Below are 15138 nucleotides of genomic sequence, written 5' to 3'. Positions count from 1 at the left end.
ATTTGATATACCATCATTTGCAGATGCATCAGGGCAGTATACAGAGCCAAGTCATAAACAGCAAATGTGTAACAATAATGTATCACTGACAATTAACAAAAACAATTTGGTTGAGATTAAAAATATAAGGAAGGGGTAGAATAGCATGATAAAAAATTTCCTTTATACAATTTAGTTATCTGTTCACAACTGGTCATTGCAGGGAGGGAACAAAAGAACAATAGAAAAGGAACTCATGAATGGAGCTATGTATAAACCTTGTTGAAATAAATTTTGAATTCCGTTGTGAAAAGTTCAGAGCATAGAGCTGTAGGGAGCTGATTCCAGAGAGAAGGGGTGAGAAGAATCTAACCTTATTAAGGAAGTGAAGGGAATGACCAATAGATTGGTATTTGAAGAACAAAGAGACCAGCACTGAAGTAGGGTAGTGGGGTTGATTGGTATAGTAGTCCTTGTGGGTGAGAAGTAGAATATTTATTTATAGCATTTATATCCCACATTTTCCCACCCAAGGGCAGGCCCAATGTGGCTTACAGAAATTTACAAAAATCATACATCAATTCTACAACAAACAGTCAACGACATTGTAGTGAAAGAGGCTAGTGAGTAATAGCAGAGGTGGGGAAATGTGGAAAGAGAAATTGAATTCAATAGGCAGCGGTGCGGGGTGGGTCAGGGGCGTAAGCTTTTCCAAATAAGAAGGTCTTAAGGTATTTTTTAAAGGTCGGATGATCAGGGGTAATTTTCACAAATTTAGGTAGACCATTCCACAGTTGTGCGCTAATATAGGAAAAGGTGGAGGCGTAGGTGGTTTTATACTTGAGGTCTCTGTAGATTGGGTAATGCAGATTTAAATACAAGTGAGCTGATCTGTGAGAGTTTCAAGGTGGTAAGCTGACAAGGGTGTCCATATACGCAGGGGCTTCACCATAGAGAATTTTATGCACCAGAGCGCAAATTTTAAATGTTATTCGGTCCTTGACAGGGAGCCAATGCAGTTTCTCAAGCAGTGGTCTTGAACTTGCAAACCTCGATTTACCATAAATAAGCCTAGCAGCTGTGTTCTGGGCAGTTTGTAATTTTTTCAGAAGCATGCCTTTGCACCCTGCATATATCCCATTACAGTAATCAAGGCGGCTAAGGACTAAAGACTGAGTTAAACTTTGAAATACTTCCCTAGGGAAATAAGGTTTTATGCATTTTAGCTTCCAAAGAGAGAAGAACATTTGTCTGGTGGTAGAGTTCGTTTGCTGCTCCAGAGTTAATTATCTGTCAACAATTACACCTAATATTTTTAGAGATCGGTAAGACAAGCTCAGGTATGATTAATGTGGAAGTCGTAAACTTGTTATAGGGAGTGAAGAGGATAAGGCAATGTTTTCTCAGCATTGAATTTGAATTTAAAAGTGTTGGCCCAATCTAGCATTGTGTGTAACCCAAGCTGTATTTCACTGGCTATTTCGCTCAAGTCTGTTTTAAAAGGAATAGAGATAGTGATATCATCCACATAAATAAATGGGTTGAGACCTAGCTTGGAAAGGGCTGTGGCCAGGGAAACCAACATTATGTTGAAGAGTGTTGAGGAAAGCGGTGAGCCCTGAGGCACACCACAGTCTGCTTTCCAGCGAGGCGATAGGCTCGAGTTAGAGCTAACTTGGTATGTTCTTGTGGTTAAAAAACCTTTCACCCATGCTAATACATTTCCACTGGCACCAAAGTAGTCAAGGAGCTGAAGCAGGATGTCATGGCTCACCATGTCAAAAGCACTAGACATGTCGAATTGTAAAAGCAGAATTCTGTTTCCAACAGCTATTTCCTTTTTAAAGTTGGTCAGGAGGGTGACAAGCACGGTTTCGGTACTATGGAGTGGACGGAATCCTGACTATGACGCATGCAATATATTGAACTTGTCCAAGAACTCCTTGAGCTGTTTGTATACCATGCTCTCTATTAATTTCACAAAAAGCGGAATAGATGCAATCTGCCGATAGTTGGCAAGATCATGGCTGTTTTTCTTGACATCTTTGGGAATCGGGGTAAGTAGGATGTTTCCAGAAGTTTCAGGGAACATGCCAATACCAAGCATGAAGTTAAAATGCAGCATCAAATCAGCTATGAAGCAACGAGGAGCACATTTGAGTTCTGCTGGTAAATTGACAGGCAATGCTCTGCTTGAAGAAGAGGAATCATATGATCATATTTTCTTGCCCCATAAATCAGTTTCATTGTCATGTTTTGTTGTCAGTTGTGGTTGAAAAATGGAATACGGGGCACAGTCTGCAAGTAGTGAATAACAGTAGTCAAGAAGATTAAGAATGAGAGCATGAATAGAGATTTTCAAGGCTTTATCATTCAAAAATGACCCAATGATTGAATCTATCTCAGAACGATCAATAAGAACCCCAAGAGATTTAATAGTATCTTTAAAAGGTTATGAGACTATCAGGCTTATTTTTGAAAGAGAAGGGCGCCCATCTTTCAACACAAATCGGGAGATGGGCGTCCTTCTCCCAGGGTCGCCCAAATCAGCATAATCAAAAGCCGATTTTGGTGTCCTCAACTGCTTTCTGTCATGGGGACGACCAAAGTTCACGGGGGCATGTTGGAAGCATAGTGAAGGCAGGACTGGGGTGTGCCTAACATATGGGCATCCTCGACCAATAATGGAAAAAAGAAGGGCGTCCCTGACGAGCACTTGGGCGACTTTACTTGGTTCATTTTTTGTTACGACCAGTTGACCACTGGAGGGAATCGGGGATGACCTCCCCTTACTCCTCCAGTGGTCACTAACCCCCTCCTACCCTCAAAAAAAAACTTTAACAATATTTTTTGCCAGCCTCAAATGTCATACCCAGCTCCCTGACAGCAGTGTGCAGGTCCCTGGAGCAGTTTTAGTGGGTGCAGTGCACTTCAGGCAGGCGGACCCTGGCCCATCCCCCCCCCCCCCCACCTGTTACACTTGTGGTGGTAAATGTGAGCCCTTCAAACCCCACCAGAAACCCACTGTACCCACATGTAGGTGCCCCCCTTCACCCCTTAGGGCTATGGTAGTGTTGTACAGTTGTGGGCAGTGGGTTTTGGGGGCTCAGCACCCAAAGTAAGGGAACTATGCACCTGGGAGCAATTTAAGAAGTCCACTGCACTGCCCCCTAGGGTGCCCGGTTGGTGTCCTGGCATGTAAGGGGGACCAGTGCACTATGACTGGTGGTTCCTCCCACGACCAAATGGCTTGGATTTGGTCGTTTCTGAGATGGGCGTCCTTGGTTTCCATTATCGCCGAAGATCGGGACGACCATCTCTAAGGTCGACCTAAATTTCGCGATTTGGCCGTCCCCAACCGTATTATCGAAACAAAAGATGGACACCCATCTTGTTTCGATAATACGGGTTTCCCCGTCCTTCGCTGGGACGTCCTGCAAGGACGTCCTCAGGAAAACTTGGGTACCCCTTTCGATTATGCCCCTCCACGGGGCTCATTTTCAAAGCACAAAGTCCCATAATAACCTATTGAACTTTAAGTGCTTTGAAAATACACCTCAACATACAGTAACTTTGTAAGTCAAATTGCTTTGAAAATACACCTCATGGTCCAAAAATAGTGATGCTCAAAATAGTCTGGAAGACCAAATTGCTTCTGACTTTGAAAAACTGAGGAAATTTTGGAAAGCCTCTGAGTGACTGTGTCCTGAAAGTTGCTATCCCAAGTATCATGAGCTATTAAAAGTTGAATATCTTCAGCATATATTTATTGCACTTGTATCCCACATTTTCCCACCTATTTGCAGGCTCAATGTGGCTTACAAATACCTGTTATGGCATCGCCATTCCAGGGTAGAAGATACAATTTGTGGTACAAAAGATCAAAGGATGACAAAAAAGAACTAAGCAAACAGTTATAGAAAGAAGACTTTCAGAATAAGGGTGAAGTGTTGAAGTGTTATGATTAAGCTATGGATTCTCGTGGTAGGCCTTGTTGAAGAGATAGGTTTTCAGAGATTTGCGAAAGTTAGTTATTTCGTTAATTGTTTTCAAGTTAGTTGGAAATGCATTCCACAACTGCGTGCTCATGTAGGAAAAGCTGATCGCATGTGTTAATCTGTATTTTAATCCTTTACAGCTGTGGAAGTGTAGATTAAGAAATGTGCGGGCAGATCTTTTAGCATTTCTGAGAGGCAGGTCCACGAGGTCTAGCATGTAGGTAGGGGCATCTCCGTAAATGATTTTATGAACAATCGTGCAGATCTTGAACACGATACGTTCTTTAAGTGGGAGCCAGTGTAATTTCTTTCTTAGGGGTTTAGCACTTTCGTATTTTGTTTTTCCAAATATGAGTCTGGCTGCGGTATTCTGGGCTGTTTGAAGTTTCTTGACAGTTTGTTCTTTGCATCCAGCGTAGAGTGCATTGCAATAGTCCAGGTGGCTTAGTACCATTGACTGTACCAGGTTGCGAAAAATGGATCTTGGGAAGAAAGGTTTTACTCTTCTGAGTTTCCACATGGAGTGGAACATCTTCTTAGTTGTATTCATCATGTGGTTTTTGAGTGTGAGATTTCGATCAATAGTAACTCCAAGAATTTTCAGAGTGTTTGAGACGGGAAGGGAGAAGTTTGGTGTGGTTATGGTGGTGAACTTATCTGTATTATGTTGTGAGGTGAGTATAAGACATTGTGTTTTTTCTGCGTTAAGTTTTAGCTGAAATGCATCCGCCCAGGAGTGCATGATTTGAAAGCTTTGGTTGATATCGTTGGTGATTTCCTTTAGATCATGTTTGAACAGGATGTAGATTGTGACATCATCTGCATATATGTATGGATTGAGGTTTTGCTTGGCTAGTAGCTTGGCTAAGGGTATCATCATTAGGTTGAAGAGGGTTGGTGAGAGTGGGGATCCTTGGGGGACTCCACATTCAGGTGTCCATGGGGCTGATATAGCCGCGTTAGCTGTTACTTGGTATGATCTTGTGGTCAGGAATCCTCTAAACCAGTTAAGAACGTTACCTCCAACTCCGAAGTATTCTAGGATATGTAGTAATATTCCATGGTTGACCATGTCGAAGGCACCAGACATGTCGAATTGTAAGAGAAGTATGTTGTTGTCAGTTGCAATTGTTTGTTTAAATTTATTCATTAAAGTCACTAGTACTGTTTCAGTGCTGTGGTTCGATCAAAATCCTGATTGAGACTCGTGAAGAATTGAGTATTTATTTAGGTAGTAAGTGAGCTGTTTCGTCACTATGCCCTCCATAAGTTTGGTTATCAGTGGGATAGATGCTACTGGGAGATAGTTGGTTAAGTCATTTGTATTTTTCTTCGCGTCTTTAGGTAAAGGAGTAAGTTGAATGTTTCCTTTATCCTTTGGGAAGAGCCCATTTTGTAGCATGTAGTTCAGGTAGTTCATGAAGTCTGTTTTGAGTTGTTGAGGGGCAGATCTTATGAGGTTTGTAGGGCAGATGTCTAGTTTACATTGCGACTTGGCATATCTTCCCAGCGATTGGGAGATGTTATCGATCGAGAGTGTGTCGAAGTTGGTCCATGATCAGTCTGCTGGGTATTCCCCAAGTATTGGATCTAAACATTCAAGGAGGTTTACATAATCAGTTGTGTTGATAGGTATCATGAGTCTTAGCTTTATAATTTTCTCTTTGAAGTAGTTCGCAAGATTGTTTGCTGATGGGGTGTCTATGTTGCTAGAAGTGACCGGTGTGGTATTTAGTAGTTTGTTTACGAGTTGGAAGAGTTTATGTGTATCCTTGTAGCCTGGTCCGATTTTAGTTTTATAATATGATCTTTTAGTTTGTCTGATGGTGTATTTGTATTTTCTTTGTAGTTGTTTTTTTCTTATTCCATGCTTGTTCTAATCTTCTGACTTGTGTTTTTAATTGTTTCAGTTCTTCATTAAACCATGGTATTGAGTTTTTTCTGTGTGAGGTTCTGGTTTGAAGTGGTGCTATGTTGTCTAATATGATTCTGCATCTGTTGTCCCATTCATGAAGAAATTGGGGTGAGTCTGTATGTGCTGTCCATTCATTGTTATAGAATTGCTGCCAGAATGTTTGCGGGTCTACTTTGCCTCTTGTGGTGTAGGTTAGTTGTTCTTGTTTATGTTGTGAAACTTTAGCTCGCCAGTAAAGGGAGAGGTTTGCTTTGTAGTGATCGGACCATGGTATAGCTGTCCATTTTGTGTCTGTTAGTGCGAGATTTAGTTCTGATGAGAATTTGTATGTAATGATGTCTAGTGTGTGTCCTTTAGTATGGGTGGGTTGCATATTGGGTCAGTGAAGCTCCCATAGTTGGAGGAAGTCCTTGCATTCACGTACGTTTGTTAGATTAGTGTCCTCAAGGTGAAGGTTGATATCTCCTGCTATAAGAAGGTTTTGGGTGGAAACACATGTGTTCGATATGAAGTCCATAAAATGTGTTTGGCAGTCTTGCCAATTACCTGGTGGCCTATAAAATAGGATAAGGTTTAGGTTGTCATGAAGGGTTGGGTGGTTGATTCTAACTGAGACTATTTCAAGTTGGGGAAGTATGGATTCAGCTATTGTTGTGACGGTGAATTGGGATCTATAGATTATGGCTATGCCTCCTCCTCTTTTTCCATTCCTTGTCCAGTGGGTAATTTTGTACCCTGGAGGGCATAGCTCTAAAATTATGGGATCTTTGAGAACATGGATCCAGGTTTCGCTAATAAATAGGAAATCGAGATTGTCTGTTGTGATCCAATCAGTTATTGTAGTAGTTTTGTTAACTACAGATCTGGCATTTAAATAACCCATTTGTATTAGTTGGTGGGGTTCAGTTGGGGTCGAAGCTGTGATGATTTTTATTAGTTGTCTGTCCTCTTGGTATTTGAGTTTATTGTGTCCCTTCTTTCCTTTCTGTTGGTTGTGTCCGTAGGTGGTAGGTTTTCCATTCCATTTTTTAATCTTTTGGGTAGGTGTATTGTTTTTAGGTTGTGTGCATGGTTTATGTGCTGTGGGATCATAAAATGTGCCATGCAAACCATAGAACCAATGAGCCCAGCCAGCATCCTGTCTCTGATAGTGGCCAGTCCAAGCCATAAAATACAGGATCATACTAAGAGATAAAAAGTAGCTTTCCCAAGCCTATGTAGATACTAATGGTTCATTGACTCTTCCTGCTAAAATTGTCTAAACCATTTTCAAACCCAATTCTGTTAATAGCTTTCACTACACATTCTGGCAACAAATTCCACAGAGAAAATATTTTCTCCAATTTATCCTACATGTTCTACTGGTTAGTTTCATGGAGTGCATATATCAATAGCGCTATAGAAATAAGTAGCCATACTAGTATGAACTACATTTTATGAAATGCATTTCAATTTGATGTAAGCTGCTGTGGGCAAACCTTTGGTTTGTTAAAGACGGATGTAAGTAGATAGAATCCAGATATGCACACCTGCTGCTCTTTCCCCAAACACTAGGATGCACTGGTGTGGTATGCAGCCTTGGGGCTGCTGCACATGCCGTCAGAAAAGTGGACAAAACAGGGAAAATCCTCTGTTCAAGTTTAGGTAGTTTTATGCTTGGTCCCTTTAAAAGCGGTTTGACTACAATTCCCAGAAAGGCTGTGCTCAGAGATTGAAGGTGGGGGAGGGAGGAAGCTGTTGACTCATCATGCTTCCAGCTGGGCTAATTAGTAGTGCCTTCCTGGATTGTCAAAGGGGGAATTTAAAAGGAAAGTTTTAGTTTTGAGAAGAGAGACATACCCATGGGGAAGAGCAGCACTCCAGGATTCTAGAGAGGCTCTGGGCAGGGCAAGGCTCAACCTTGTCACCTCACAGTTGTGCCTGGAGTGGGAAAAGGTGACTCTTCCCAGTAAAGAGTGGAAACCAGGGTTGATAACTCTCTGTTGCTAAAGGAGCCCCAGCCTGGAGAGAGGCAAAGAGGGGCAGTGCTCCAGTGGGTGACTGAAGAGAATGTTCAGTACCTGGGACAAGGGCGCATGATTCCTTGAGGCTAGGAACCAGTCCAGTGATTGGGACAGGAGGGTTCAAGCTGTAATAGGGACAAGGAGCTAAGTGCTAGGAATTCAAGCTCCACTTAACCCAGAGCATAGGAGCCAGCTCTGTGAGTACTTGAGTACCTCCAAAATTGAGCAAACTCCTTAACTGTGTCCACAGAAGGGTAATTTCCATTGGGTTTAGCACCCCCAATCATTTTGAAAAGTTGGCTTCTATGACCCAGAGGAGCTCCACGAGTTAGGGTAGGTTCCCAGACAGTTCATTGTGTTTACTCTCTTGAATGTTGTGATAGGAGAGGGTCTGATGCTGTGTGGAAGTATGTGGGAACAAGGGCACAGAGAATACCCTGATTATGATAGTGTAGTGGAGGGGAGGGCTAATGGAAAAGCAGAAATTTCATAGCTATTTCAAGTGATGAAAGAATGGTGTTTGTTCTGGTTACATGGTAACACAGTGAGAGAAGGGCTAGTGGAAAAGCCAAAGCTCTGTAGCTAACTTAAAGGGTGAAAAGAAATGGTGTCTAACCCTGAATTTGTAAAGTAGCACTGTGGGGGAAGAGTCACTTAAGAAGAAATACCCCATAGCTATTTGAATGGTTGAAAAGGAATGTGATTTAATCCTTATTGAGAATGATATGGGAAAAAGATCCCATCAATTCCTCGACAGCCTTATACTAGTTTATAGTGTGGCCCTAAAATGTGTTTATTGCCTTTACTGTTCTCACTTCTAAAGATTTTTACTGCTGCAATCACTCACTGCAAAGATATATGAGCAATGCATTATGCGTTATGTAGTCTCACATGTAATGCAGTCACTCCTGCTTGTCTGTATGAAGTCTGTTACCAGTGGTTTATTCTCCTGCAAGACCTCCTCTTCTTCTCAGCCAAGCCTGGCTCTTTTGTCTACCTGCTATCATTTCTTGGTCATTCTTACTATTTATTTATTTATTTATTTATTTAACACATTTTCCCACTTAGTTGCAGGCTCAATGTGGCTTACACAATACCGTAGAGGTAGGTTCCGGTTAAATAGTACAAATACGTGGAGGGGCATAATCGAACGGAAACGCCTATCTCCATGGGCGTTTATCTCCAAGAACGGGTCCGTGAAGGGGCGGGCCGAACCGTATTTTCGAAAAAATGAACGTTTTTGAGCTGGGCGTTTGTTTTTTTTAGCGATAATGGAAACTAAAAACGCCCAGCTCAAAAACGTCCTAATCCGAGCCACTTGGTCATGGTAGGGGCCAGGATTCGTAGTACACTGGCCCCCCTGATATGCCAGGACACCAACTGGGCACCCTAGAGGTCAGTGCGGTGGACTTCAGACAATGCTCCCACATGCATAGCTCCCTTACCACGGGTGCTGAGCACCCAACCCCTCCCCCAAAACCCACTACCCACAAATGTACAACACTACCATAGCTCTTAGGGGTGAAGGGGGCACCTACATGTGGGTACAGTGGGTTTTGGAGGCCTCCCATTTACCAGCACAAGTGTTACAGGTGGGGGGGAATGGGCCTGGGGCCACCTGGCTGAAGTGCACTGCGGTACCCACTAAAAGTGCTCCAGGGACCTGCATACACACAGGCCTCAAGGACTGGTTGCTGCTATATAACATTGGCACACAAGTTGACACCTGAAGACTAATCTCTCCGAAAACGTCCTTTATTGGAATAACCGCGTTTACTCACAGTTAACTGCAGATCAGAGGTTGTGCCCCACTGGCAACAAGTCTCCATGGTACTGAGATGAGCAGTAGGTCAGAGCAGGCAGAATGCTGTACAATGCCCTCTTTCAGCCACATTCAAGGGAAGAACTAAGTTCTGTAACGTGGCTAACACAGGAAAGGGAACTAAAACTGGCTTACAAAAATGGCCACTACCGCATGGACTAAAACAGGAAACACAACAGGGCACACTCTGACCCAGTAGGCAGGGGGAAAAGCACCATGGGGAGAAGAGCCTACCAACTACCAACATCGTGAGACTGTAACACAAGCTAATGAAATCACGGAGCCCAATACCCTACACCCACCACAATGCAATGCTGATGTGACCCTGTACTGCACCCGAGAGCCATATCTGACCCAGGGAAAGGCTGTGACAGGATCGAACACATTCTGCTGTCATGGAGGTGGGTACGGCATTTGAGGCTGGCATACAGGCTGGAAAAAAAGTTTTTAAAGTGGGGTTTTTTTGGTGGGAGGGGGTTAGTGACCACTGGGGGAGTCCAGGGAGGTCATCCCCGATTCCCTCCGGTGGTCATCTGGGCAGTTGGGGCACTTTGTTTGAGACTTGTTCATGAAAAAAAAGGGTCCAAAAAAAGTGACCCAAAATCGCAGTAAAACGCCTTTTTTTTTTTTTCGATTATCAGCTAAAGACGCCCATCTCTCCTCGGCCGATAACCACGCCCCAGTTCCGCCTCCACCACGCCTCCGACATGCCCCCGTCAACTTTATTCGTTTCCGCGATGGAGTGCAGTTGGAAATGCCCAAAATCGGCTTTCGATTATACCGATTGGGCGCCTTTGCGAGATAAACGTCTATCTCCCGATTTAGGTCGCACTATAGGCGTTTTTCTCGTTCGAAAATAAGCAGGATAGTACAGTAGTAAGCATGTAAGAAACATAAGTATAAGCCAACAAAGAAATACAGAGGGGGTGGTGATAGAAGTCTAGTACGGTCCATATTTTGCTGTGTCGCAGGAAGTAGAAAATTAATTTGGGTCAGGGGGGTAGGCCTCCTTAAACAAGTTGGTTTTCAGTAGTTTCCTGAAGTTAAGATGGTTATGGATAGATCTCACGGTTTTGGGCAAAGCGTTTCCACAGTTGTGTACTTATGTAAGAAAAGCTGGATGCATAAGTTGACTTGTATCTATGTCCATTGCAGTCTGGATAATGCAGATTTAAATAAGTTCGGGATAGGCTGGGACTGTTTCTGGGTGGTAGTTTTATGAGGTCCAACATATATCCAGGAACTTCACCATAAATAATCCTGTGGACAAGAGTGCAAACCTTGAAGGCAATACGTTCCTTGGTGGGAAGCCAATGCAGTTTTTCACAAAGGGGTTTGGCACTTTCAAATTTTGGTTTTCCGAATATCAGTCTGGCTGCTGTATTCTGTGCAGTCTGAAGTTTCTTTGTTAGTTGTTCTTTACAACCTGCATAGATTCCATTGCAGAAATCTAAATGGCTTAGTACCATTGATTGTATTAGGTTGCGAAATACGTCTCGTGGGAAGAAATGTTTTCTACTTTTATGTTTCCACATTGAGTGGAACATTTTCTTTGTAGTGGAATTTACTTGACTTTCAAGTGTCAGATTGCGGTCAATTATGACGCCAAGCAGTTTTAGGCTATCCGAGATTGTGAGAGAGTGGTTTGGGATGTTTAAGGTTGTAGGTTTATACTTATCGTGTTGAGATGAAAGGATAAGACAATGAGTCTTTTCAGAATTTAGTTTCAGTTGGAATGAGTTTGCCCATGCATCCATTGTGTTCAAACTGATCTTAATTGTATTGGTGATTTCTGTCAAATCATGTCTGAAAGGTATATAAATTGTAACATCATCAGCATAAATAAATGAGTTAAGGCCTAAGTTGGATAAGTCTGTCCTGAGAGGTCAGCTGAGTATGACCTTTTCTTCCAATTGGGGACTGCCCCCTGGGACCACCCCTGCTACCTGATGGCAGTTTTTGTCCATATTGGACCCTTTACCTCCTCCTCCCTGGGCTTATTTGAGTCCTTTCTTGACCTCCCCTTCTCCATGAGACATTCTCCATCTTGCTTCAGACAGCACATGTCCTGCTACCAACTCCCCCCCCCCCCCCCTTATAACAAACTCATTTTACCTTGTTCATTATTTCTCATAATATTGCATATTACAGCCACCCAGCTCTGAACTGCTTGCATCTGTTTATTCTCCCAACTCTGAAATAAGACTACTTTTCTTTAGATTTCTATCTCCAACCACTGATACAGCTCTCAGAATTAAGGAGTCTCTTGCCTTGAGGCAATACTTCTGAACATCTGTCTATATTTTTTCAATAAAGGAAACATCAGAAAATAAAAAGGCTTCAGGTGTGTGCTGATGTGCCGAGGTTATACTTCTAAGATATTAAAGCTGCACAGATATTACGCTTTAAAAGGCCTAGACAATTGTTTGTTTATAAAGTAAGCTGTGCTTAAAGTTGTTTTGTATAGGACCAGTAAGAAAGCCTAGCCTTGACTGTGTGTGTATGAGCAAGATCAGGCAGGAGATTTAAGTAAGAGGTTGGAGGAATATGTGGAATGTATTTTCATTACAAAGTTTGTTATATGCTCTTTAGTTCAGACCTATTAAAGAACCTGCATCTTACTGAATGTTCTTTAGTTTGTGTCTAATTGTGGGCAGCCCAAAAGGTGGGGGGAGGCTTCCTAGAGCAGAGGGTAAAAGCCTCATCCCTGAAGCCAGAAGGGGCCCCAGTGGGAGACATCACACTGGCCAAACTGCAGGACAATCAATCAGCTCTTTCACCAGGTTGAAAAATGTCCTAACAGCACCAAACTCAAAGGCCAATCAATCACCTCTACCAGCTCCATTTGCTCGTTCTCCAGTAGAAGGCATATGGCCATGTTTTCACTTGTTTCTTCCATGTCATTTTGTTTCATGCCCTTCATTTCAGAAATAGCATGCACTTTTTGCCAAACAGCAGGCCTTATCTGCAACTCACGGGCGCTAGTTCCAAAACAAAATTTCATTTTGGGATTATTTTTTCCAGTATTGTTTTCAAATGAAACAAGGCTGTTTTGCTGCATTTTCCTGTCATTTCAAAATGAATTCACATCTCTATCATCCAGCAACATCACCAGTGTCAATATGCAATTTTATCACTTATGCACACCCTGTCCAGTTCTAACAGCTAGGAAAACGGAAAGAAAAGAAAACCAATTTAGGTATAGAGATCACAAGAAAAATATAAATATAGGCTCTTCTGTCTCTGCTGATGCTCAGCTCAGATTTATCAGACAAATAAGTTGCACTGACAATAGTGAAATAGTGTTGTTAGCAAAGAAGCCTACATTACATAACATACTGCCGATTCCCTTTTTTCCTTTTTTTTTTTGGTTACCATTTATTCATTCCTGAAGTTGATTTGCTGTATAGTAATGTTGAGATGTGACATTATTACAACAAGATATTCATTTAATGGATTTACTCTTTGAGATTCTACTGAGTACTTATGATCTAGATTGGACACTGTGAGAAAAAGGATATTGGGCTTGATTGACCTCTAGTCTTACCCAGTATGCCATGTTCTAATCTCTTTTCTTTTTTTTTTCTGTACAGCACGTGACAGATAGTTCCGACACAGAGACCGAAGCATCCTACCCACCCTGTGTGCCCGAGTCCCCTTGGCAATCAGCCGACATCAGTGATGATGACTTCCCATCCACTCATTCACCGACCTTCACTGATTTGGATGCCTCTAGTGGGTATTTTCCATACTACAGAACTGATGGGGAACTCAGTAACAGCCCAGACTCTCTGAACAGTTCATTTTCTGGTGAAGAGACGGAGGAGAATAAACTAGACAGGGAAGGAAGATATGGATGCTGATACTAGTGAATGGCTTGAGAAAGAAGGTCTTGCTGTAGGTAGAGCAGTAAATTGCAGTCTTCTTCTTTTAAGATTATATAAACAGATGTATACTTTATTTACAAAGCCTAGTTGCCTATTAACAATAAAGAAATTATTTAACTATGTCCCAGACTCAAACTTAGATCAAGTCAAATAGATTTTTGTTAGTCTGAATAGGGACTGAACATCCAAATTGGACTGCTGATGGTCTGGCAGTCTCGGCCTTCCCCTACTGTGCTGGGTCAGCTGGCTGTACTGGAGCAGACCATTGGTACCCATTAGTTGGGTGACGTGGAGGGGAATAATCGAACGGCACCGGCGAAATACATGGTCGACGATGTATTTTGGCGGTGCCGCAAACAGCTGGCCAGACCCGTATTTTCGAAAAAGATGGCCGGCCATCTTTTGTTTCGATAATACGGTTCTGGCCAGCCAAATGCCTTGGATTTGGCCGGGGTTTGAGATTGCCGGCGTTGTTTTTTAGCAATAATGGAAAGTTATGTCAGCCATCTCAAACCCCGGCCAAATCCAAGGCATTTGGCCATGGGAGGAGCCAGCATTTTTAGTGCACTGGCCACCCTGACATGCCAGGACACCAACCGGGCTCCCTAGGGGTCACTGTGGTGGACTTCAGAAAAGCTCCCATGTGCATAGCTCCCTTACTTTGGGAGCTGAGCCCCCCAACGCCCCCCCAAAACCCACTACCTACAAATGTACTGCACCCACTAAAACTGCTCCAGGGACCTGCATACAGCCTCAAGGACTTATTGCTGCTGTATAACTTTTGCACACCAGTTGACACCTGAAGACTAATCTCTTTGAAAAAGTCCTTTATTTGAATAAGCACGTTTACTCACAGTTAACTGCAGATCAGAGGTTGTGCCCCACTGGCAAAGAGTCCCCTGGTACTAAGATTAGCAGTAGGTCAGAGCTGGCACAATGGTGTACAATGCTCTCTTTCAGCACCATTCAAGGTAAGAACTATGTTCTCTAACGAGGGTAACACAGGAAAGGGAACAAAAACTGGCTTACAAAAATGGCCACTACCACATGGACTACAACAGGAAACAAAACAGGGCACACTCTGACCCAGTAAGCAGGGGGAAAGCACCAGGGGAGTAGAGCCTACCAACTACCAATACCTACACCCACCACAATGCATTGCTGATGTGACTCTGCAGTGCAAATAACAGAAAATATGTCACACTCACCCCAGAGCCACATCACAAGCAAGAAAAGGCTGTCGGAGGACAGAACACATTCTGCTGTCATGGAGGTAGGTACGGCATTTGAGGCTGGCATACAGGCTGGAAAAAAAAGTGTTTAAAGTGGGGGTTTTTGGTTGGGAGGGGGTTAGTGACCACTGGGGGAGTACGGGGAGGTCATCTCCGCTTCCTTCTGGTGGTCATGTGGTCAGTTTGGGCACCTTTTTGAGGCTTAGTCGTGAAAATAAAAGGACCAAGTAAACCCGGCGAAATACTGCTTAACGCCGTATTTTTTTTTCCATTATTGACGAAAGCCGGCTATCTGGTAGCCA

General features: G+C 42.9%; 1 protein-coding gene across 1 annotated transcript in view; it reads left to right on the top strand.

Moving 5' to 3' along the window:
• Positions 1 to 13677, top strand: part of LOC115472464 — a 33794-nt gene extending 20117 nt beyond the window's left edge. The window contains exon 4 of the mRNA XM_030206754.1: positions 13311 to 13677. Coding sequence (XP_030062614.1) covers positions 13311 to 13580 — 270 coding nt within the window. The 3' untranslated portion in view covers positions 13581 to 13677. The remainder of the gene's footprint in view (positions 1 to 13310) is intronic.
• Positions 13678 to 15138: the final 1461 nt, after the last annotated feature.

The sequence above is a fragment of the Microcaecilia unicolor genome, chromosome 6 (assembly GCF_901765095.1).
Source record: "Microcaecilia unicolor chromosome 6, aMicUni1.1, whole genome shotgun sequence".
Classification (NCBI taxonomy): domain Eukaryota; kingdom Metazoa; phylum Chordata; class Amphibia; order Gymnophiona; family Siphonopidae; genus Microcaecilia; species Microcaecilia unicolor.
The sequence above is the reverse complement of the archived record's forward strand: the minus strand, read 5'-3'. Positions and strand labels throughout refer to the sequence as shown.